The sequence below is a fragment of the Camelina sativa genome, chromosome 17 (assembly GCF_000633955.1).
Source record: "Camelina sativa cultivar DH55 chromosome 17, Cs, whole genome shotgun sequence".
Classification (NCBI taxonomy): Eukaryota; Viridiplantae; Streptophyta; class Magnoliopsida; order Brassicales; family Brassicaceae; genus Camelina; species Camelina sativa.
Genome location: NC_025701.1, coordinates 1,951,570 through 1,976,350, shown reverse-complemented (window position 1 = coordinate 1,976,350; position 24,781 = coordinate 1,951,570). Strand labels below are relative to the sequence as shown.

Below are 24,781 nucleotides of genomic sequence, written 5' to 3'. Positions count from 1 at the left end.
TAACCATTTGTGAATTGTTATGATGTTTGATTATTTGTATGCAGAGAGAGGAAATCAGATTCATGGTTGAAAGAGACGGGTCTGCCAAAGCAATAGTTTTCAGCCAATTCACATCATTTTTGGACCTTATAAATTATACCCTTGGGAAGGTAATAATCTTAGGAGCAGGTCACTAGGCCACTACTTTTTAACATTGTTTTGAATCAGAATGAATCATGCAGAAAATGACGTTTGTTTGCAACACAGTGTGGAGTTAGTTGTGTTCAACTGGTGGGAAGCATGACCATGGCAGCTAGAGATACTGCTATCAACAAATTCAAAGACGACCCAGATTGCAGAGTTTTCTTAATGAGCTTGAAAGCGGGAGGGGTTGCTCTTAGTTTAACTGTTGCTTCACATGTAAGTGTATAGTTTAGCAAGTCTGGAAAGTAATGTATGTGTATGCAAAACATGTTCTTACATTGGTTGTTTGTGGAAAAATTCTGTTAGGTTTTTATGATGGACCCGTGGTGGAACCCAGCTGTTGAGAGGCAAGCACAAGACAGAATTCATAGGATCGGACAGTACAAGCCAATAAGGTTACACTTTAATTCTCCTACAATCTCTGTTTGATGGTGGGCAAGAACAATCTTTGAATACATGTTTGATTTTTTGAATTACAGGATTGTGAGATTCATAATAGAGAATACAGTGGAGGAAAGGATTTTAAGACTTCAAAAGAAGAAGGAACTTGTGTTTGAAGGGTTAGTTAAAAGATTCTCAACTTTTTTCTTTTTCCGAACCTTAACTATTATCTAAGGTTATTATGAACACATTTTTGTTCATTACAGGACGGTTGGTGGCTCTCAGGAGGCCATAGGGAAGCTGACAGAGGAAGATATGAGGTTTCTGTTTACAACATAACTTTACATAATAGATTAAGACGGTTTTGTATGATCGATCATAAAGATCTGGTCTGGGTGTAGTATGGTATGGTATCACCGTATGCGTATGGTATGTGTACCTTAAACCCCGTTTTTAAACTTCTTACATTCAGAGATATTTTTTTGATGATGATGACGACACATCTATGATTTTATACTCCCTTGTAAGAAAGTGTATCTGGATGATTCTTGTGAATATTAAATTTAGGTGAAAATGAATTAAAATACCAATTGAGGGTTTAAGTAGTAACAAGTTAGGTTTCAACCTTTTCAAATATTAATCATATGATAATTAGAGATTTGTGTGGAAGCGAAGGCATAATGAATGAATCATCAAAATGGCCTAAGAGAAGCTTACCAAATTACCCAAAAAAAAAAAAATGAAAAATGCGAATCCTTAACAAAGATTCGAACGGAATCTTTTTCAGTTTGCCTAAACCCCAAAAATGACCAACTAACCAACCAACAAACCAATTGGGCATATTTTTGTTGCCTTCATTTCTCACTTTCCCCACAAGTTAAAATCATTACACTGTCTCCACAAAAATACTTCCTTGGTATATTTGTATTATCATAGTTCTCACTCCTTCCACCTAACTTCACTACTTCCCAACCCTCATACAGTTGTGTTCAATCATACTTTGGCAAAATAACTCGTGCAAGTACTTTGCATAAATACTCGGTTCCTCTGCCCACTTAGGCTATTTAGATGAAGACATCAAAAAAACCAATCACAATTGTCCTAACTAAGTTGTTGTTTTTATGAAATCATGACTTGTATTATAACATAATGAAAATAACAAAATTTGGATTCCGGGGAATTTAAAAAATGATGAATTAACAAATGTACATAAAAATTGATCTAAAACTCCACACTCTCTAATACTTCTCTATATTCACTTGGAGACTAAAAACAAAATTTTTCACTAATTAAATGAATGGGAACAACCAACGCTCCCTCCCCTCATGTGAACCGACTAATCATTATTCCGTTCGGACCGTGATCCAATCCGCACCGTCCGTGTCCCATGTGGACTCCACCACAAACTGACCAGTCCAGCTTAGCACTCCAATTCTCTCATCCTCGTGACATTCCCACCAGCTTGGACGGTCCTCTTCCACTGACCTCCAGAACATCTGATCCGTCACACTTGTCGGTGAGTTCGTAACCAAACCGGTTACCAATTCCGGTTCATTATCCGGTTTAGTTATCAAGAACGGATGGTTTAACAGTTGACTCGCTGTCCATCTCTCCTTCGCATCTTTTTTCAAACACTTTCCTAAAAAATCCTTTGCTTGTTCCGTAAGCGAGCAAGGCAGCTCAGGTGACTCACCTAAATACCCGACCCTGTAAAGAACCGAAACCGGGTCGTTCGAATCCGCTCCACTCCACGGCGTAGACCCGGTAACCATCTCTATCACCGTACACCCCACCGCCCATACATCACTCTCTTTCCCTTGTCTCTCTCCACGGGCCACTTCCGGAGCCATAAACGCCGGAGTTCCTCTAACCGGTTCGGTTATTTCCGGTTCAACACGTTTTGCACACCCGAAATCAGCGATCTTGGCTTCTCCGTTCTCTCCGACCAACACGTTGCTTCCCTTAATGTCGCAATGCGCAATTCCCATGGAGTTGTGAATATACTCCAATCCAAGAAGTATCTGGCGCGTGTACTTCACGAGGCGAGCCTCCTCGATGGAGCCGCCGTTCTTGGAAGCAACGTCGGCCAACGTCCCGTACGGTGCGTACTCCATGAGGAGATTATAAGTCGTAGCTTCTCCGTTGTAGTTGTTGAAGGACTCTGTCGTAATTTGGCATCCTCTGTATCCGATGACGTGTGGAGAATTCAAAGAAGAGAGAATCTTGGCTTCTCTTTGCAAGAACTCCGACCGGTGGAAGTCGGCGGATTTCACGGCGATTGTTTCGCCGGATTCTTGCAAGGTGGCGGCTGAAACGGTGGCTGTTGAACCACGGCCTATAATTTTTCCTCTAGTCCAATTCATTTGGAGAATGATGAGAGTATAATAAACAAAAAAAAAGAATGGTGTGTGTGTGTGTTTTTTTTGTTTTTTGTATGTGTTAGCTTTCACTCGGTTATTACAAAAGAAAGTATATATATAAGGGTTTTAGATTGTTGTATTTGGTTTGGTAATTACTAAATAGATAGTGTATACTTTTGGTAACATCGAGTTTATCTACCAAAGCGAAAATAATTTTAAATAAAAATAATTGTGTATATGTAATCGTCCATACACGTGGAGTCTATTAAGAAGAAGTAAAAGTTGATTACCAAATGTGATCCAAATTTCGAATCTTCGATGTGATTACCAACAAAAGTATATATGTGTAGAGAGAAGAAGAAAGAAGAAACGTGAGCAAAGAAAGAGGAGTGACGTGGGCAGTGAACGTATCTAAAGAAAGGTTCGATAGGAAGTGAAATGGTAGAGTCTTATTGGCCTTTGTACTCTCTTTTTTTTTTTTGAGTCTAGAAGTTGGTGACGTGTCGAATTTTCAGGTAGTCAAAACAAGTATTTGTTTCTGTTCCGACCACCAGAGTTCCGTATATGCCTCGAGCCACGTGTCGGCAGAGGTTAGATTCTACGATGTGTCGACAAGTGCTCAAATCTTTCTCACTTTTTTTCTTCTTTTGTTTTAGGTTCGCAAGAGAGTTAGGTAAAATACAAAAACAAATAAAATATATGTAAAGAAGAAGTACGGAAATTTGGTAGATTCTTTCTTTGGTATCATAAATTTGGTAGATTTCATTGATCATATTAGTTTTCTTCACATTTCGAAGATTTTACATTCCTTTGGTTTTACATATTTTTGAGAACTATGATATATATACACACCTTTTTTTTATTGCGTTTGGAAATTATAGATGTATGACTGGAAAGAGCGGTGGGTTTAACCACCATCGTTATCAAATCTGATTAATTAGGTCTATATAGTATTCATGGCTATATCTTGTAGCATATTAAAAAAATTAAAATGTACATAGAAGTATAGAACCATGGGTCGATCTGTAAGATTTTTTAAAAACCTTTGTATGAAAGAAGCGACAAGATGAGTTACCTAAGGCAGTGTTGGATACGTAAAAAGATAAGAGAAACGATTTTGGTCAGACATTTACGGCTGTCCACTGCAATACGCACATTCACAGCTCATACGCACATGTACGCTTTATTATTATTAACCACATGCAAAATAACTTGCACATTCACGTGTTTTTAATTTACATAAGTTTTTTTTCAAACTTAGTTATTTATTGTACTGCTGTTATAATAAATGTAACAAAAAGGAAACAGATGACGAAAAGGGTGCGCTAAGCATTTATTGTGTACATTGCCAAAAAAAAATAAAAATTTGAAAACTTGCGTACGTACTTTTGCAAGAAAGTGCCCATGATTACCAATTAAAACCTGTATCAATTATTACGATTCTATGCATATTCCTAGATGATTATGCAAGCTTGAAGTTACTAACTTACTATAAATTTTTTAAACAGGGAGTGTTATATAACAGGTAACTGAATTTGATAAATCAAACTTCAAATTAATATTTCAATGACACAGATATATGTATACAATGATTCAATGAAATCAATTTATAACTTCACCAATATGATAAGAAAAATAATTTTGTTTTGAATTATACTTTCTGAGTTTCTCTGGAGATTTTTTTATATATAAACACTAATATTGAAAACCAAATAACTATCTTAGCAACTTAAAACAAAAAAAAGTTGTGACGTTGTTTAATAAGCTTTCTCATGTATGTTATCAAGGCGTGTGAGTGGTAGGAATAATACGTGGCATGAAAATAAAGAGAAGTGCAAAAGATTCGTATAATGACGAACGCCTACTTCAAGCAACAACCTACTCAATTCAAATTTTTTTGCATATATATAAGAAAAAAAGTTTCATCACAAACATTATGATAGCTACTTTTAAAGTATATATCATTTGTAACTATCAAGTTCGGGTTGTAGACCAGCATGGTAACTTACTATAAGTTAAATACGAAGTCTGTTACGCATGGTAAATGCTAAATAGAGGGTTTTTGTTGCTTCAAAAGTTCAAAGTACAAACTTTAGATTAAAAATCAAAGAGTATGACATAAGTAACTTATATAGGAAAAAAAAACTTTCCTTTCTTTTCAATGATCGAGAAGAAGATGATGATAATAATATATTACTAGTTTATGTTAATCACGTTTATAACTCAACTGATCTTAAGAGGGTTATTGGTTCTATGATTTTAATGGATTTGGAAATCCAAACAAAAATCATGTGTTATTCAATCATTGATTTTAAAATACTTATCAAAATTATGTGTTATTGGTTCTATAATTTACAAATACAGTAGAACCTCTATAAATTAATACTCTTTAAAATAATAATCACCTTAAATTAATATATTTTTCCGGTCCCAAGTTGGACTAGTGTAATTTTGGACACAATTCGGTAAAATAATAAGATAATATTTTTTTTGAAAATTCTTTATTAAGAGATCGTCCCATCAATAATATAAATTAATAATTATATAAAATTATCAAAATATATGTATATATATACACACTACTTTTTGTTAGAGTTCATTTCTAATATTTTTACTAATATAAAAAACTTTGAGTATTCTCTTTAAAATATGATAATTATTATTTTCATTCTATAAAAAGATTAGTTATAGTAATTCAATCTTATTTTTAAAATTTTCTTTTGAAAAAATTACTAAATTAAGAAAGTCTCTCTATGAATTAATAATTATTAATTTATTGATAAATTAAAACTTCTTTAAATTAATAAATTTTTATGGTCCCAACCTTATTAATTTATAGAGGTTTGACTGTACTTGTTAAAATCTCATGTTATTCATTTAATGATTTGTTTTTGGATTTCAAAATCTAGGTTATGTTTTAAATGTATTTGAATGGATTTGAAAGTGTAATATAGAAAGATTCAAATCCAAGTATAATACATGTTATTTCAAAATCCATATGTTTTGATTTTTAGAATTTACAATTCCATATGGATTTAGAAATCACCTCTTCAATAACAGTTAGTATATAAATTGCTCTTAATTAAGGAGAAAAAATCAATTAATAGTAATAATCCAACTAGTATTTTTGGATTAATAGACCAGATATACTGTACGAAAATCCTACTATATTAATTGGGAATTGCAAATATAAAATTAACCTTATAAAGTGTAAGAAATTACATGACAATGTCATTGGTCTTAAGACAACTATTTATTTTTTCAGTAAGGGTAAAGATATAATTTTAATATTAGACTAATAATTTTTTTAAATAATTATTAATTTCCCAAAAAAAATATATTTCCAATTAATTATGGACGAAAAATTACTAATTAATTTTTAAAAATTGTAAACCAATCAGAATTTTAAAAAAATAAAATTTTTATATCTAATTATCCAAATTATTATTTTAATAACTATGTTTGGAAGATTTTGTTAAGATTTTTAAATTATGATTCTCCTATCAATTTCCTTTTATTTTATTTACAAATTGTTTTGAATTATCATATAATACATATGATAAATAAATATGTAGATTTTTTCTGCATATGTTGTGATTTGAGTTTTCAAAAACGAATATAGAGTACTCAATCTATGAAAAAAATGTGTGTTTTAATGTTCCACATCGCCAGATTGGTAAATTTATATTTATATGATTGATAAATTAATAATTTTATTTACTCACAATTAGAATATAATAATTAATACTTTAAAATTTATCACAAAATAATAATGCAAATAAAATAAACAAACAATATAAATAGTAACAAACAAAAAATTAGTATTTAAAAAGATATATGTAGATTTACCAAACAAACAAATTAAGCTACTATAATATTCTAAAATAATTAGTATTTAAAAAGATATATGTAGACTTACCAAACAATTGTAATATTAAAAGTAAATATTGTCTCAAACAAAATAATATATATATATTTTAAAAGTATAACAATAATTTTGGTTATTATATTATAATTTTTGTAAAAATATTAATCCGTGCTTTATGGCACGAGATATCTCCTAGTAATATTAAAAAAGAGGATGGAATATCAATGTGAGCTAGTTAAAGAGTTATATACAACTTGCCCAAACGATGATTCAATTCAATTTATGGCAATGTGGCTCGAACGTGATTAATGTTAAGATGAGATCATTTCTGTTAACCTAACTTAAAAATTTAAGTTCGAGTTTGTAGGTGGGCGCATAGAAAATGTTTTTGATTAATTGTAACATTCAAAAAAGAAAATCTATTTTACTTGCATCCGTAAAAAAAAAAAAAAATAACTTATTCATGGAACAAAATAAAACAAGCAAGTGTTTCCAACTGATTTTTCAGTCAGAATTTGCAGGTTTACGTACGACAGTCATAAATTGCACTCAAAACCCAACGTGACGAAAAAAAGATTTTGAGGTTGTGAGATGTATCCCATTAAACTCAAAGGCAAATCAGTACTTAATTTTGATAATTAAGATTCTTTTGTTTTGTTTTTAAAATTATTTACTTCTCTTTCGCATTTTTGTCCTCACTTTCATTTTTTCTTGAAGATCTTATTTATACTTGCTTCTAATATTTTCTTACATCTGTTTTCTTGGGTAAAATCTTAATACATTAGCAAAACATCATGCTTTGGAGAATGATTCCACAGTCTCAACATATAAGGCGAGGGTAAGATTTGTCTAAATTCATGTATATATAGTTAAATAAATATGTCTAGATGCATATTGGAGTGAGTATCCATCTAATTACAAACAAGAACGTGTATCATGTGGAGATATACTTTACTAAATAAAATTATTGCTCTGATGAAAACGATTGACTAACAGTAAGTTACGTCGGTTGCACATGTCCAAATTCGTTTTTTTTTTTCGGTTCAAGTGATGCAGCCAGTAGTCATCTATCTCATCAGAAGAAGAAAAAAGCATAACACAGTGACTTTGGATTTGGTGGGTACTTGGTAGAAAAATATAAAAGCTTAAGCATAGAAACAAGGCAACCAGTGTCTTTTTAATTACCAGAAACTAAGCTGAAATCCAAACAAATTATACAAGTCTCGGTTGTTTATGTGTGTTCCCCAAGTGGCCACGATACCCAAATGAAAATACCACAAGACTGAAACTACTTGTGGCTACAGAACAAGTAAAAACTGAATTCTTCGAAAGTCATTGAGAATGGAATGTGTATATATACGTCAAAACAAGCAATCTCCAAGCCCCAGGAAAAAAACAAGAGAGATAGGAGAGTACAATGTGATAATATTACTCTGTCTTGGAGATTGGAGGCACAGAATGTTTGGTCATGCATCTGTGACATGGTAGCTGCTGTTGTTGTTGTGCCTCCAACAAGATCAACTGTTTGATCTTTACTACCATCAGGATCACTCGTTCTGTAATCGAAAGCCAAAAATCCAAAAAAACCCGGAACATGTTACTAAAGCTCCTTGTAAGTACGAACTGAAGGTAGAGTTTAGGGAACAAGAATTTGACTAGAAGATAAGAAACCTGTGTACGGTAGAGATTTCAGAAGGTATGACTTTGGCTTCCTCTCAGTCAGTTTTGCCGCCAATACTTTCAGAAAATAAATCAGAACGTGTGATGCTGTCAAAATCAAGGTCTCTGCGATTGTTATTTGCCCCAAACAAGTTCATTTCCGGAGGAGTCTTGGAATTAGCTGAGCTTGCAAAATCACTCCAGTCATCTTCATCATCCTTGACATATGTAGGGGTCTTCTCAATGGATTTCTTTTCACTGGTTTGCCATAGATCATCTCCAATCCAATCAATATCCATATCCATGGATGAACTTCCATTACCGCCCACAACCTGTCCCTCATTCTTATCATGGACAGCTGAGTCGTTGTGTTGGTTTTCACCAGTGACATTACCAAATAAATCATTTTGCAACCAATCACCAGCTTTGTAGACATAAGCAGTTGAAGAATCTGCCGGTTTTGCATAGAGTAAATCTTTTCCGGAACCAAAGACAGAATCCATATGAGCAGCCAGATCAACCGGAGAACTTACAAAGTGGTCACCACCAATCTTTTTCTGAGAAGGATTACGATCAGCAGATTGAAAGTCAGATTCCCAATCAGAAGACGAGGCAACAATCTTGTCATCAAAAGACTTAATGTCAGCATTTGATGATGTTGCACCCTCAAACAAACCAAAATTTTCATCCTCTTCAGAACAACTATTTCTCTGAGCATCTTTACCTTCAAACAATCCAAAACTCTCATCATCTTTAGAAGAACTAGTTTTGTGAGCATATTTTCCCTCAAAGAAACCAAGATTTTCACCTTCTTTAGAATGACTACTTCTCTGAGCATCTTTACCGTCAAAGAAACCAAAACTCTCATCCTCCTTAGACGAACTAGTTCTCTGAGCATCCTTACCCTCAAAGAAACCAAAACTCTCATCCTCCTTAGACGAACTAGTTCTCTGAGCATCCTTACCCTCAAAGAAACCAAAACTCTCATCCTCCTTAGAAGAACTAGTTCTCTGAATATCTTTTCCCCCAAACAGACTAAGGTCTTCATCCTCTTTAAAAGAGTTCGGAACATCTTTTTCCTCAAAGAACCCGAGGTTTCCCTGAGCTGCTAAAGAAACATTTTCCTTAGCATCTCGTCGCGCAAACAAACTAAGATTCTCATGTTCCTCAGAAGAAACATTATTCTGGACTTCTTTCCCCTTAAAAAAACCGACATCTTCGTGCTGCTGGTCTCTGTGATTGTTATTTGCCCCAAACAAGCTCATTTCCGGATTCTTTTCACCAGATAGATTCGCATGATTGGTGGGAGGCTGCATAGACGCCTGCGGAATGGTTGGTGATGTGAAACTATCCCAAGTTCCAAAGAGATCATCTTCTAGTCCTTTGCCTATGTCAGACATCACGCTTGTACCAGTATTCTGCTTCTCCTCTACGTTCTGTTCTTTAACACCGTTCTTGACTTGCGCCTGTCCATAAAAAATCTCTTCTTGGGAACTTTCCATGGTCTGAGAAAGTGGTTTATTAGGAGTCTTGGAATTAGCCGAGCTTGCAAAATCACTCCAGTCATCGTCATCATCATTGACATATGTAGCGGTCTTCTCAATGGATTTCTCTTCATTGGTTTGCCATAGATCATCTCCAATCCAATCAATATCCATGGATGAACTTTCATTGCCGCCCACAACCTGTCCCTCATTCTTATCATTGACAGCTGAGTCGTTATTTTGGTGCTCACCAGTGACATTACCAAATAAATCATCTTGCAACCAATCACCAGCTTTGGAAACATAAGCAGTCGAAGAATCTGCCGGTGTTGCATAGAGTAACTCTTTTCCGGAACCAAAGACAGAGTCCATATGAGCAGCCAAATCAACCGGAGAATTTACAAACGGGTCACCACAAATCTTTTTCTGAGAAGGATTATGACCAGCAGATTGAAAGTCAGAATCCCAATCAGAAGACGAGGCAACAATCTTGTCATCAAAGGACTTTGATGATGCACCCTCAAACAATCCAAAACTCTCATCATCTATAGAAGAACTATTTCTCTGAGCATCTTTACCTTCAAACAATCCAAAACTCTCATCATCTTTAGAAGAACTATTTCTCTGAGCATCTTTACCTTGAAACAATCCAAAACTCTCATCATCTTTAGAAGAACTCTGAGCATCTTTTCCCTCAAACAAACCAAGATTTTCACCTTCTTTAGAATAACTACTTCTCTGAGCATCCTGACCCTCAAAGAAACCAAAACTCTCATCCTTCTTAGAAGAACTAGTTCTCTCAGTATCTTTTCCCCCAAACAGACTAAGGTTCTCATCATCGTTAAAAGAGTTCGGAACATCTTTTTCCTCAAAGAACCCAAAATTTCCCTGAGCTGCTAAAGTAACATTCTCCTGAGCATCGTGTCGCGCAAACAAACTAAGATTCTCATGTTCCTCAGAAGAAACATCAACATCTTTTCGCTTAACAACTCCCGGACTCTTGACACTCTCGAATAAGCTAAGACTACGTGGATCCTTAAAATCATCATCATCATCATCCACGGTTTTGCTCTCTGCTGATTCCACTTTTGAAAGATGTCCTCTTCCCTCAACGAGAATATCATCAAGACTAATTCCTCCCAAATTCAGGGGATTTCTATTCAGCACTAATTGTCCATCACCATGAGGTCCACTCTTTATAGACTTATCCTCTGTTGCAGACCATTGTATTTCCAAATCAAGAAACTTAGAAACAGCAATTCCTTTAACCACAGGTGCCTTAGCTCCTCTGCTTGATCCATTCGTTTCCTTTAACGGCTCTACCATCTCCTGCAGATAAAAAGTTCGTTTTTTTTCAACACACCACATTACCACATCTGACTAATACACAATCAGGGAGTGAAACAAATCCTCAGCAAAAAATCGGAAACGAAATTGAAAAATTGGTGGGAAAAGGTTTCGACTTTTTTTTTTTACCGATCCATCGAGATGAAGAGAGCTGAGAAACCATTTGTAAGCAGAAGTGGAAGTGAACTTGATGGGATCAGGAGGATTATCGCTGGTACGTTGTTGATTGCCGCAGAAAACGCAGATCAGAGACTCGATTCCACGCAGAAGCTTTCCTTTGCAGTTCCGGCAACGGAGGTACGGAGCCGAAGCATCTAGTTCTGCAATTGCCTCCGCGGATGTGGGAAGGGTGGAGAGAGATGGGTCTGAGTTATCGCCGACGGGATCGAAGGTGGAGAGCTTGGCACCTTTTCGAAGGGAGACCTTGAGTTGGTTTATCAGATCTACTGAGATCTCCATCGGCATTTCGTAAGGAATCTGGGGTTGATTGATTACTGATGATGAGTCTTCTTCTTCCCTCGGTATCGATTACGCTCAGTCTCTGGTTTATGAATGGTTTGGTCTGATTTGAATTGGTCCGGTTTAGGATATTACATTTTGTTAATTTGAATTGGAACCACTGTCGGAGCAAAAAAAATTTATTCATGGGTGTCAATGTCATAATTTTTTTTTTTCAAAAAACAAATAAATTATATTAAAAAAATTATTATTATAAAAGTTCAACTTTTTGAGAAATTATGTTTTTTCCCGTTTAGTGCTTTGGGGTTTTTTAATCAACTTATAATTATATTTAGCTATACAAATATACAATCGATTAAGATTTTGTTAAAAACTAAGGCCAATCGTTTGTCAAAAAAAAGTCTAATAATTATATGTTAATATCTTAAAATTATATAAAAACTTAGAGAAAGAGAATATATGGTGTCATTGGATTAAAAAATTTATAAAGTTATTAAAAGTTTTGTATTATTCAATTAAAATAAAATAATCTATAATTATTAATGAATTTAATTATTGTATTATTGGTTTATGATTTTATACATTTTTCTTCACAAAATAAAATCATGGAAAATATGATTAAAACATTTAGATTGTTTGAGAGACTTTACAAGATTATAGAAAAACTAATCAACAAGATTATAGCAAAGGTAAAAAAAAGTGAATGTACTACTACCCTCGCTACTAAATGACTATAAAGAGTGCAGAGAATAAGATGGCACAACAAACCCTGGAGACTAAGTCAAACCGCATAACTTGGCCTCGATATGGTTCCTCTGATTCTTCTCCTTGGCAAGTCTTTTCTTCTCCTTATTGGCCTTCTTTAGCGCATCCTTCTCTGCCTTCTCCTCCATTTTTCTTGCATGATCAGCTTGCTCCTCTTGAAGCCTCCTCAAGACCAACTGTTCTCTTCTCCTATAAGCTTCTTCCCTTGCCTGCTCTGCCTCAATCTTGGCCTCTAAGATAGTAATCAGAGTAAAGGAGTCTTCAACAATGTCCAATGGCTAAGAGAAAGATGCAGCAAGCCTGTCAATGACTCTCCTGGGCACCTAAAGGTTCACAACAACAGCATGTTAAGTTGACAAGTGACGAGAGGCAAAAAAGACTTTTATGTGATTTACAGTTCAAGATTGTCACCGTGTAATCCGGGTCATTCTCTTGGAACCAGCCTGCTTTATCAAGACGCCCGATGAATTCTTTCATGAAGCTACATAGTTAATAAATCTTCTCACATAGCTACCATATTTATATGTTAAGATAGATAGTAAATGGATAATTTTTTCATAATGACAGAACACAATCTATCTACCTAATTTAAAGCAATATATTAGATTAAAATATAATTCTTTTTTCACTTTTATTTAATTTTATATTTAATTATTTGAATTACTATTTAATACATAAAGTTAATAAAATATTAGATTTTTTCAGCATATGATGTGATTTGAATTTTATAAACGGATATATATTTTTTAAAATCTATCTTAACATTTTTGAAGTATATTTTTGTGCAATAATATTTTTTGAAATGATTTTCCAAAAAAACATGGTCTTAAACACTATTAATCACCATAAATTTGATTTTAATCATAGTTCATTGTATTTTTGACCATGGTTTAAGACCATGCACAAAACCATGGTCTTAAAACAAATTTGATTTTAATCATAGTTCATTGTATTTTTGAAAGTACACATATTTATTGTCCTTTCAAAGTCAACCCATAAAATTTTATTAACAAGTACTGTTAATTAGTGTAAAAACACCAAAAAAAAATATATATATATATAAGTGCATTGATATTACAAAACAAAGAAATTTACTATGGGGTAAATTTTGCAAATACAACAATATATATATAATATTGTAATATTTATATTAACTAACTAAAAAAACTTGATTATATTAGTATACTAACCTATTTAAATGATTTATGAAAATGAATAGACTCGTGGTGTACCTCGGGGTAAATCTTAGTCACATAGTTGATAAATCTTTTCCAAACATTTTTTGTACATTGTATTTAATTTGTCTTCATTTTAGATAGTTAAGAACAAATCTGACTATTTTATAATATTTTGATATTACATAAGGATTTTAAAATTTTTATTGACTATGAAAATTATGACAAATTAATTTTGAAATTACATGCTTTATCCTTCAATTTGAATCTCTCTATTTTCACTTTTAAATCCATTTAAAACATATATACTAATACTTTTGAAATATATTTTCGAAATAAATACTCACTTTACCGATTTAAAACTTGGAAAAAAACTACCAATAAAACACAGAATTTCATATTATTCACATCGAATCAATCAACAATAATGAAATATCCTAAACCGGAACAATTAAAATCAGACCAAACCGATTATGTTTGAGACGTTGGAGCAGCAAAGAAACCGGTTATTACTTATCTATGTGTGTAAAAAAAGAAACTTGTAAATGGTTCATTAACAAAATCACCGTATGAAAAGGTATNGCGGGCAAACTTGGAAGTAGGAGGGAGGGAGCGGTAACGGACGAGAAAGGTTATTCTTTTGTCAATCCACCGGAATTTAGGGTTAACGAGGGTGCCAATCGCCTAAAAGGTATTCTTTCTNATTTGCTATTATTACACACTATGAAATTACATGTTGATGCTTCAATAATTAATTACTATACCGCTAATAAATTCGGTTTGTGTAGCTGTTTTTTTTTTAACTCTGTAGTAACTAACTGCAACCGAAACCTATATTGAATGGGTTTGAGTTTGCTTTTGGCCCAACACACGTTCTTCTTTCTCTAGGCCCAGCTTGAACTCTTGATCCGAATTTCTGACCAGTTTGCATGCCCGTATACATATAAAAGTCAATGTTGTTGTTTTGACAAAACTACAAAACAAAACCTACGAAACTACCGTCTTCGACCCAAGGGAAGCGTTCCCTCGACGTCAACCGGATTTAGAAGAAGATTTTGAGCTGGGATTTCGAAATTTGGCTTCACATGTGGGTTGTCTTCCAGATCTGAATTCAGAGACCCCGTGGACGACGCACAAGCCAGGACGCGGGCAAACTTGGAAGTAGGAGGGAGGGAGCGGTAACGGACGAGAAAGGTTATTCTTTTGTCAATCCACCGGAATTTAGGGTTAACGAGGGTGCCAATCGCCTAAAAGGTATTCTTTCTTTCTTTATAATTTCTACCTAAGTTACAATGTCCCATCCGACAACTACCAAAACCTAGAAACGAGTGTGTTTTTTTTGTGTGTGTTGCTTTTGACGCTGAATGTTATATGCTTCGTGAAGATATGGCAGAAGCCAAAATTGAAGAGACCGTTTGTGAAGATAGGATTAGTGTTTTACCTGATGATTTGCTCGTAAAGATATTGGATTTTCTCCCGACAAAAGACGCAGTGGCCACCATGTTTCTGTCGAAACGATGGCTTTCTACCTGGACGATGGTAACTGAACTCGAGTATAAAGACATCGATTGTGAAAGCAAGAAAAGCGTTTGGTGGTTTCTTAACAAATCATTGCAACTCCACAAGGCACCTTTAATATACAGCTTGCATATGGAACTTGGTCCACAGTGCCCTACTACTGATGATGTTGATATCGGAAAGTGGGTTGCAAAAGCTGTTGATTGCTTGGTGATTGACCTATATATCAAGCTCCTCTGGTCCGCTGGTCCAACCAGCTTGCACAAGAGCCTTTACTCTTGCGAATATCTGGCTGACCTGACTCTCTCCGACCAGATTCTCGTGAATGTTCCTTCTTCTTCCGCCTACCTCCCATCCCTCACAGACCTCGAACTAAACCGTGTCGTGTATAAAGACGAGGATTCTCTCGTTAGCTTGTTATCGAGCTGCCCTGTTCTAGAAGTCTTGTCAGTGACACGGAGAGAAGATGACAATGTGAAAAGGTTTACGGTCAAAGTGCCTACTTTATCGGACTTGTCGTATGATAATTTTTCCTTTGGCAGCAGCAGCAATGATGTAGTAGACCATACCGATAGGTCTTTGGTTGTAGATGCTCCTGCAATGACCAACTGTCGAATCACTGATTATTCAGGAGACTCTCACTCCATCGAGGATATGCCCTGTCTCCGGGATGCAATTATCAAATCTGAGTCTTGTTATCAGGATGACAAATTTCTAACTTCTTTTTCTTCAGTCTCGTCTCTTTATCTGTACTTGTCTGATGCAATGGTATCTATCTTTCTAATTTAACTCATTGTAATTTCATTGCTGCATCTACCTACTCTCGCTCTTAATATATTTAAGAGTTTTGTTTGTTTCGTTTGCAGGTTAAGTGTTGTACCACCATCAACTTCTCTCGACTCATAAAGTTAAGCATATTTCCATTTGGACCAGACTGGTTAACACCACTCCTACTTTTGCTTGAAAATGCTCCAAAACTAAAAGAGCTTTTGGTAGATGATGTACGTATAATCACCATATCCTCCTCTGTTCTAGCTTTAATGTACTAATTTTTTTTTGCTTAATTACCATATATGTATATATAACCCCTCATTGCTTCTCTCAGAAAGATATCTATAGCNCTGCCCTGTTCTAGAAGTCTTGTCAGTGACACGGAGAGAAGATGACAATGTGAAAAGGTTTACGGTCAAAGTGCCTACTTTATCGGACTTGTCGTATGATAATTTTTCCTTTGGCAGCAGCAGCAATGATGTAGTAGACCATACCGATAGGTCTTTGGTTGTAGATGCTCCTGCAATGACCAACTGTCGAATCACTGATTATTCAGGAGACTCTCACTCCATCGAGGATATGCCCTGTCTCCGGGATGCAATTATCAAATCTGAGTCTTGTTATCAGGATGACAAATTTCTAACTTCTTTTTCTTCAGTCTCGTCTCTTTATCTGTACTTGTCTGATGCAATGGTATCTATCTTTCTAATTTAACTCATTGTAATTTCATTGCTGCATCTACCTACTCTCGCTCTTAATATATTTAAGAGTTTTGTTTGTTTCGTTTGCAGGTTAAGTGTTGTACCACCATCAACTTCTCTCGACTCATAAAGTTAAGCATATTTCCATTTGGACCAGACTGGTTAACACCACTCCTACTTTTGCTTGAAAATGCTCCAAAACTAAAAGAGCTTTTGGTAGATGATGTACGTATAATCACCATATCCTCCTCTGTTCTAGCTTTAATGTACTAATTTTTTTTTGCTTAATTACCATATATGTATATATAACCCCTCATTGCTTCTCTCAGAAAGATATCTATAGCTGGCCCAAGCATATCCCATTTGCATGGAGCCAACCAAGTCCTGTTCCCGGATGCTTGTCATCACAGCTTGAGATATTCGAGTGGTGAGCATATGGGGATAGAATAGAAGAGGAAGAATTCTTGACATACATTTTAGCCAACACTAAGCGTTTAAAAACGGCAACAATCTCTTTGAGGTTGGATCTTGAAGACCAAGAGTTGATCATCGAGGAGTTACAAGATCTTCCTAGGGTTTCACCAACATCTCACCTTTTGTTCAAATGAATAGTCTACACTACACTACACACTTTATATACAGTTTGTTTGGAAATTTAGCTGTTAGATGTTGGTTTTCTTATTATAACTTATAACTCTCTTCTTCAGAAACATGTTTGATTAAGGGAATCGTATGTATGTATACGAGAATGACTAGGAGAACGTCTTTGCAAGGGACCAGCGTCTAATTAATCTGACCAGTTTTTAAACCGGCCATCGTTACCGCCTTACCGGTGATTCGTTTTTTTTTGTTTTGTATTGTTGTAATACCGGTTTAAATCTTGGATGAAATGTTGAAACCAACAAAACACAATATTCAATTTCATATTGTCACAAAATGAAACTATACGGGTCAATTAATACACAGTCACTCACACAGGACATTCAATACACCTTTTTTTTTTTTTATCAACTGTCGATGGAATTAGCAAAAGAGTCAAAAGTGTGTCATTCTTTTATACCACCGAATTTTTCAACATAGCGTCTTCTTTCTCTCATCAGACAGCTAAAATCCCACTCGCCGGAAATTTCTAATTTTTTACCAAAACCACCCAGATCACCGTATCTCTTTATTAATGGCGAGACACGCGGCGGCGTTGAAGATCGGGTTAGCTTTGCTGGGACTGAGCATGGCTGGTTACATACTTGGTCCGCCTCTCTACTGGCATCTCACTGAAGCTTTGGCCGCCGTTTCAACCTCCTCTTGCCCTTCCTGCCCCTGTGATTGCCCTCCTTATCCCGCTATTACAATTCCCAAAGGTAAAAAAAATAGACTTTTGCTTGATCTGTGCTCCTCGTGATGACAATCTTCAGTAGATCTGTGGCTAAAGTTTACTCCTTTTTTTTTTTGAAGTTTCGATTTTTTTCTTCTTCTGGTTCTGAAGTTACTGAATTGCATGCTACTTTTGAGCTTGGTTCGTCCTTGAGTATGAATTTGAGAATGATTAGAGTACTAAGTAAGTAGGCAGGTGTTGATAGATCTACTACTTGAATTGTGTTCCACTTGTGTCGATACTCTCAGTTATTTGTTTAGTGAATTCAAAGAAAGATTACAGTCTTGAGTTGAAATCCATTTTTTTTTTTGTAATGCTTGTTGTAACAAATTTCTTAGTTACTTACTACTGTATATGTTTCTTGCTAAGCTGAGTTTATATTCTTTTTCGGATGTGGTTACCAAATCCAAAAGATTGATCCTTTTTTTTTTTTTAACTTGTTTCCTTTCTTCTTGCAGAACTCAGTAATACTTCTTTTGCCGGTGAGTTACTTGTGATGGGTATTTCCTGAACTGCATCAGATTGAGAGTCTTTCGAGTTTTGAGCAATCGAGTCTTTTTTTTGTATCAAACAACTTGCTTTTTTGATTGTTGTAGATTGTGCAAAGCACGATCCAGAGGTGAACGAAGACACTGAGAAGAACTATGCTGAACTTCTAACCGAGGAACTGAAGATGCGTGAAGCAGAGTCTTTAGAGAAACACAAACGAGCAGACATGGGACTATTGGAGGCCAAGAAGGTAACATCTTCGTACCAAAAGGATGCAGATAAGTGCAACTCCGGTATGGAAACATGCGAAGAAGCTCGGGAAAAGGCGGAGTTAGCACTCTCCGAGCAGAAAAAGCTAACATCCAAGTGGGAAGAGAGAGCTCGTCAAAAAGGATGGAGAGAAGGAGCCACCAAGTCAAATGTCAAAACCAAAAGCAATGTTCAGGTTGCTTAGGAAACCCCAAGGGATCAGCAAAAGGATCTTTAGTTCCGAATCACTCATGTAACTTGGTTGTCACAATATAATGTCAACTACTATTATAAACCTTCAACAACATAACAATCACTAAATTATATATGCTTGTAGAAAACACTCAACACAATAATCCAAATTACATCAATTGACCACCATACACATTACACAATGTACACATCAAACACAGATTTTACCAATTATTGTAACAGTTTTGGACCTTCCCTTTGGTTTATAGTGTGTGTGGTGAAGACAGCAGAGATTCTATCTAGAATTTGTCTCAACAGATTTGGAGTAGATAGGCCAGATTTCTAATAGGCCCAAATCCAATAAATTAGGCTAATGTTTCCCTCATGGTCGGCAACATTTGATAATCAGGAAAATTGAATATTATATCAGCCGGAAACTATGAAAATAATATAACCACCACCACGAACGAACAGTTCAATGTTTGACATGATGAGAGATGTTGAGAATTTTGCAGCTGTAGTCGGTTTTTAAAGTTAAACATGAAATCTAGTATATAAAGCTAGCTAATATTTTCTATCGACCAATAGACCAAAGTCGTTTTCACTAGTCAAAATATTATAAAACGTAGGTTTTATATTCTATTATTGATAATCATGACTTTTGAATTAGTCTGTGGAGAAAAAAAAGAAAGCAGAATTTTCCGGTCTCAAATCAAAAAAGGTCAACAGAAGAAAAATGTAACTTTATAAGTAACTTTGTCTCTTGTGTTTCCATGTTGTTGTTGATAATGATATTCATACAAATCATGCCGCTATTCAAAGCTTCATCATTCTGCATACGAATGCTTTAATCCTTAAAAAGCTTCATTACATTCACGCGTAAGTAGCACAAGCTGATATGTTTAATGAACTAAAAAATTATGTTTTACGTTACACATGTGAAAACTAATCAGAAAATAATCAATACAAAATCTTTACTTATTGACCAATATTCGCGTAAACCACATGGTATATAGCTATGTGTGAACTTCAACATGTATTGATCTACATGTGCATGTGTGTGTGTGTGTGTGTGTGTGAACACCACATTAATTAGAGCTACTGGATATTTTATTTCCTTGTGAGTTGAATTTCAAAATCGTTGCAGCTATCTCCTATAATCAATACTCACTTTTAAACCGGCCATTTTTAGGTGGGAAGTGGGGTTCACCGTTCACCATTGTATTTATCAGATTCTCTCCATTACAAGTTACTGACAGTTCCACAGTTATACATATTTTGTAAATCTTGTAAACATAAGTACTAATCGAAGGGCACATTTGTAAAACCTTGTTGTTGTTGTTGTTGTTGTTGTTACTACTCTATTTCCAAATCAATTGTTTATTTTTAGAAATCAATAAAAAAACATTATATTTTATCTATTTATGATAAACAAAATATATTATGATATGAATAACTACTTCATATTTCAAAGAAAAACATGCATTATACGAGTTTGAATGAAGATGACTATACCGAGTTTGAATCAAGATGATAAAGCAAGGACATTAAAACTAATTACTAGACTATGTTTTGGTCTAATTATAAATATAGAAATTTTACTAATCTTTTGACTCACACAATGTATTAGCTAAATGGCACCTCAAAGTTCTATATATTTTTTTTATATATAAAAAAGAAACTTGAATAAATATTGTAAGATATAAAATTAATGTTGACAAAGAAAGAAACTTTATGAAGTGGACCATATATGTCGATACCTAATCCCTAAATAAAATGCAAATATATACACACTCGCAACAACACATATGGAAGTTTGTGCATCACACCTCTTGTTTCTCTCATAATCATATATACCAAAAATCTCTCTAAGAAAAAAAAGAAAAACATTCTTCAAGAGAAGTAAAAAATATTTTTGTTTTCTTATAAAAAAAACAAAACACAAAAGAATATGATGAATCCGACTCGTCGTATTCGTTGTCTCATTGTTTTTATCTTCCTCGTTGTTCTATCTAAAGCTTCAAGAATCCACGTCGACGAGAGACGAAGCTTCTCATCTAAACCATCTGGTCAAGACAGAGTCTTTATCCCTTCTAAACCTACTTTACCGGTCGTTGACGCCGGAGAAATCCTACCGGAGAAAAGGAAGGTAAAGACGGGATCAAACCCTTTGCACAACAAGCGATGAGGAACCCTACAACAACAACAACAACAACAAAAAATCAGATAAATTTATTAGTTTTTTTTTCTTTCTAAACTCTCTCTCCTCTATTTTGTTAAATCCTAATTAACCACAGAGATTATTATATCACATATGTATATCCTTTTTGTTAAATCCTACTACACGAATATTAATGTAGGATTCATTAATCCAATCTTTTTTTTGTTCCATTCTCTTCTCAATACTTAGTTTCGTTGTTGTTTATAATATATATATATATATATATGATGAGAGCTTGAATCAATATCTGTGTGGATGTGGTACGTAGTTATAGTACATACATATTTACTCTTTAGTTCTTCTTCTTTATGTATTTGAAATCGAGGGAACAAATGATGTAGTAATGGTTTTGTTTGATCGAGTTTGGCGGAAAACGTAGTTAATTTTGTTGTTGACCAAAAATATTAATATTATTACTAGTCTACTTAATTATTTCATTATTGAGAAAGACAAACGACGACGTTTCGTTTGCGCTAAGCCACAAAACTCGGAAGCCTTGTCTGGCTCTCTCGCTGTCGCCGACTACTCTGCCCTCTGTTAAATTGGTTGCTCTTGATGGGGTTTACGAACGTCCGATCGAAAGTTTGGGTTCTGCGATGGTTGATTGCGGATTCAACGAACGTCCAACGAAAGTTTGGAATTGACGTTTAGGGTTTAGGTATGAATAAATGGGGAATAGGATGGTGCAGAGAAGAAATGCGTGAAAGAGGAATAGAATTAGATATACATGTGTATACTACAACTCTTATAAGTTGGAATTGCAGAAAGGGGAATGTCAAAAGACCGTTTTTGTTGTTTGATGAATTTGATAGGAAAAGGGTCTTTCACTGAGTAGTCACACTTATGGGTACGTGGAGTTAACATAACTCAGGTGGTGTTCAATACTTTGATTATTATGGTTACTGCAGAAAAGGGAGGATTGATAATGCAGAAAAGGGAGGATTGATGATGCATTAAGGGATTTATGATGTGATGGAGAAGAAAAGGGTTTCAAGATGCTTGCTTTTACTTATAACACGGTTGGTAGTCGTTTAAGTAAATTGAAACGATATGGTGAGGCAAAGCAGTGGTTATTCACGATGATTGATAGAGGTTTCAAGCCTAACACGGTTAGTTTTACTAATTTGATAAATATTTACTGCAAAGAAGGGAACTTGAAAGAGGCAAAGAAGCTGTTTGAAGTGATAGGCGTCGAGGGAGAAGAACAACCTTATGTTGTCACTTACTTACTATGTGATGATCAATGGGTACCGCAAAGCAAGAGAAAGTAAAGGAAGCTCGGAAACTAAGAACCGTTGCTTTGGGGGACTGTGGCCATTGATTTCAACTTGTTAAGAAAGTAAAGTTTGTCTTTTTTCTTCAACCTCTGGTTAAAAAGTCAAAAACAGCTTCTCTCCAAGAAAGTGGAACATATCCAATCCATCTTCTTCCTTCTACAACCCCTTGATCTCCAAGGTTGGGAAATCGTTTTTTTAATCCTTAGTTCATTTACTTTTGATTAAAAAATCATATCTTTATATGAATTTATGTGACCGATGAGGATAATATATGTATAAATAGAAAGCCACGAGACTAATCAAACAACGAAACAACAAACAGAAATAAAATGAGTTTTCTTGCAGCAGGGAGACTCGCGGGAAAAGAAGCTGCCTACTTTTTCCAGGAATCCAAACACGCCGTTAATCGCATCGCCGAGAAATCTCCGTCCAACGGCAAAAAGCTTCCATCTTTTCCGGCGGATCCACCGGAAATTCAGCCTGACGTCCTTCCGGAGATTCTACGCCATTCTCTTCCTTCTAGAATCTATGGCCCTCCTCCTGATCCTTCGTCTCTCTCCCAATTCTCCAAATGGGCTCTTGAATCAGACCCAAACGCAGCCGTTTCTATTTCCCCTGACGTCTTGAATCCTCTCAGAGGTTATGTGTCTCTGCCTCAGGTCACATTCGGACGCAGAAGGTACTAAACTTGATCGAAACTAGGGTTTTATACTCTGTTTCACTCGGGGATTTCGAAATTCTCAATTTTTAAAAATGAAACTATTGTTGTTGATAAATTGGGTTGATTTGATTGCAGATGGGAGTTGCCGGAATCTGAGAATTCGTTTTTGGCGTCAACAGCTAATGAATTGAGGAGAGACAGATATGGCACTCCTGTAAATCCTGAAAAATTGAAAGCTGCTGGTGAAGGACTTCAACACAGTATGTTCACTTCTCCTCTTTCTTTACCTGGAAACCCATTCATGTTGAACTTTGGACTCTAGAGTTATCTACAGAGTAACATGGCTCGATCTGGATTGTTTGCTAGAGACAGAGAGATTGGAATATCTACGTGTTCTGTGTATACTTCCCAAACTTGTCTATCTTACCCTGTTAGGGACTGAGATTGCATTAATACTGATGAGGTTCCAGCTTACTTTAGAGAAATTTTGTTTTGTATGGTTATGAAAGTCTAAATTATCCGTGGCTTAGGGTTAATGAGTGTGTAATGTAACAACTGCTTTCTGGGGGGTCTGTTTTTGACTCCATGACAAATAATCTAAGAATTTCTCTTACAGCCAAACTTACATCTGAGTCATCTGACAATTCTTGGTTAATAGGTTTAGCAGTCTGAAGTATCTCCCTGTACTGGTAGTATCTATCATGTGGTTGTTTTATATAAAGTGGGCCTTCAGTCTAGAATAGCAGAAACTGCCACTGAACAACGGGATTGAGATGTTTGTCTTTTGTCGTTCCTGATGTCGTAAATGAAGTGTTTGAAAATTTTGCCTAATGTCGAGTGCTCCATTTATTTCTGGTTTCTGCAGTAGGAAAAGCATTTGCAGCCGCTACTATTATCATCTTTGGCTCAGCCACTTTGGTCTTTGGAACGGCAGCCTCGAAACTAGACATGCGCAATGTAAGATTGCATGTCTCTTATGTTTTTACATTTGTAAGCTCGCTTGACTGATCTTGAATGCCATTTTCTTCTAACTTGGTTTACTGTGTGATTTTCTTTTGTTAGGCGGATGACATAAGATTGAAAGGCAGAGATCTTTTTCAGCCAAAACTGGAGTCTGTGAAGGAACAAGTAGAGCCCCTAAGAACTTGGGTATGATGTCAAACAAAAAACAAAATTTGATTGCTTAGTTACAAAGGAATTGGGTCAGAATGATTTCTACGATTGTTAATGCTAACCAAAAGACAATAAATATACAGGCGGGTAACATGTCGAAGAAGTGGCATATTGAGAATGACGGTGGTAGCACTATGAAGGAGAAACCAATCTTGAAGGAGCTTTCGAAAATTCTGGGACCCAAATCTTAAAAGGCTAAGACTTTGGATAACGTGTTACTATATGGATTGAGAAAGCCAAAAAGGGATATATGTGTGTGTGTGTAAGATGGAATAAGATCTTAGGTGAATTATCAGATTGTGCTGTAAGACGTTTTGATGTTGATATACAAATGATGTATGGAGTGTTTAAGCTTTGTATATAGAGAAAGTTTCAATGTTTGTCTAGTTTTAGTTTCACTGATTTGGAAAATCCCCTTGCCTTGCCACTAAGCTTTATTGTCAAGATATATACTACGTTAGGCAATGTTGAAGGAG

The 24,781-nt window shown here is 35.2% G+C and overlaps 6 protein-coding genes and 1 pseudogene across 7 annotated transcripts in view; 5 read left to right on the top strand and 2 right to left on the bottom strand.

Annotated features, from left to right (window-relative positions):
• LOC104754655 (DNA repair protein RAD16) overlaps nucleotides 1-1,082 on the top strand; it is a 5,521-nt gene extending 4,439 nt beyond the window's left edge. Inside the window, exons 13-16 of the mRNA XM_010476882.2 lie at nucleotides 247-399; nucleotides 490-578; nucleotides 663-743; nucleotides 831-1,082. Coding sequence (XP_010475184.1) covers nucleotides 247-399; nucleotides 490-578; nucleotides 663-743; nucleotides 831-903 — 396 coding nt within the window. The 3' untranslated portion in view covers nucleotides 904-1,082. The remainder of the gene's footprint in view (nucleotides 1-246; nucleotides 400-489; nucleotides 579-662; nucleotides 744-830) is intronic.
• Nucleotides 1,717-3,042, bottom strand: LOC104754654 (mitogen-activated protein kinase kinase kinase ANP1-like). The gene has a single exon (XM_010476880.2). It carries the CDS (start codon nucleotides 2,925-2,927, stop codon nucleotides 1,908-1,910), a length of 1,020 nt encoding a protein of 339 aa, XP_010475182.1. The 5' UTR covers nucleotides 2,928-3,042; the 3' UTR covers nucleotides 1,717-1,907.
• LOC104754653 lies at nucleotides 7,945-11,789 on the bottom strand. Its single transcript, XM_019239703.1, has 3 exons — nucleotides 11,412-11,789; nucleotides 8,464-11,264; nucleotides 7,945-8,348 (listed from the first exon to the last, which is right to left on the bottom strand). Exons 1-2 carry the CDS (start codon nucleotides 11,745-11,747, stop codon nucleotides 8,508-8,510), a joined length of 3,093 nt encoding a protein of 1,030 aa, XP_019095248.1. The 5' UTR covers nucleotides 11,748-11,789; the 3' UTR covers nucleotides 7,945-8,348; nucleotides 8,464-8,507.
• On the top strand, nucleotides 15,068-17,282 carry LOC104754652 (annotated as a pseudogene).
• LOC104754650 lies at nucleotides 17,677-19,129 on the top strand. 2 transcript variants are annotated; one of them, XM_010476878.2, is made up of 3 exons: nucleotides 17,677-18,029; nucleotides 18,502-18,543; nucleotides 18,640-19,129. In XM_010476878.2, exons 1-3 carry the CDS (start codon nucleotides 17,846-17,848, stop codon nucleotides 18,984-18,986), a joined length of 573 nt encoding a protein of 190 aa, XP_010475180.1. In that variant the 5' UTR covers nucleotides 17,677-17,845; the 3' UTR covers nucleotides 18,987-19,129. The 2 variants fall into 2 exon arrangements, with proteins under 2 accessions (XP_010475180.1, XP_010475181.1); XM_010476879.2 differs by having other exon boundaries at nucleotides 17,687-18,029; nucleotides 18,502-18,525.
• On the top strand, nucleotides 20,794-21,364 carry LOC109130103 (CLAVATA3/ESR (CLE)-related protein 20-like). Its single transcript, XM_019239319.1, has one exon. It carries the CDS (start codon nucleotides 20,925-20,927, stop codon nucleotides 21,159-21,161), a length of 237 nt encoding a protein of 78 aa, XP_019094864.1. The 5' UTR covers nucleotides 20,794-20,924; the 3' UTR covers nucleotides 21,162-21,364.
• Nucleotides 22,655-24,664, top strand: LOC104754649. The gene is made up of 5 exons (XM_010476877.2): nucleotides 22,655-23,150; nucleotides 23,268-23,392; nucleotides 23,998-24,089; nucleotides 24,195-24,281; nucleotides 24,389-24,664. Exons 1-5 carry the CDS (start codon nucleotides 22,801-22,803, stop codon nucleotides 24,494-24,496), a joined length of 762 nt encoding a protein of 253 aa, XP_010475179.1. The 5' UTR covers nucleotides 22,655-22,800; the 3' UTR covers nucleotides 24,497-24,664.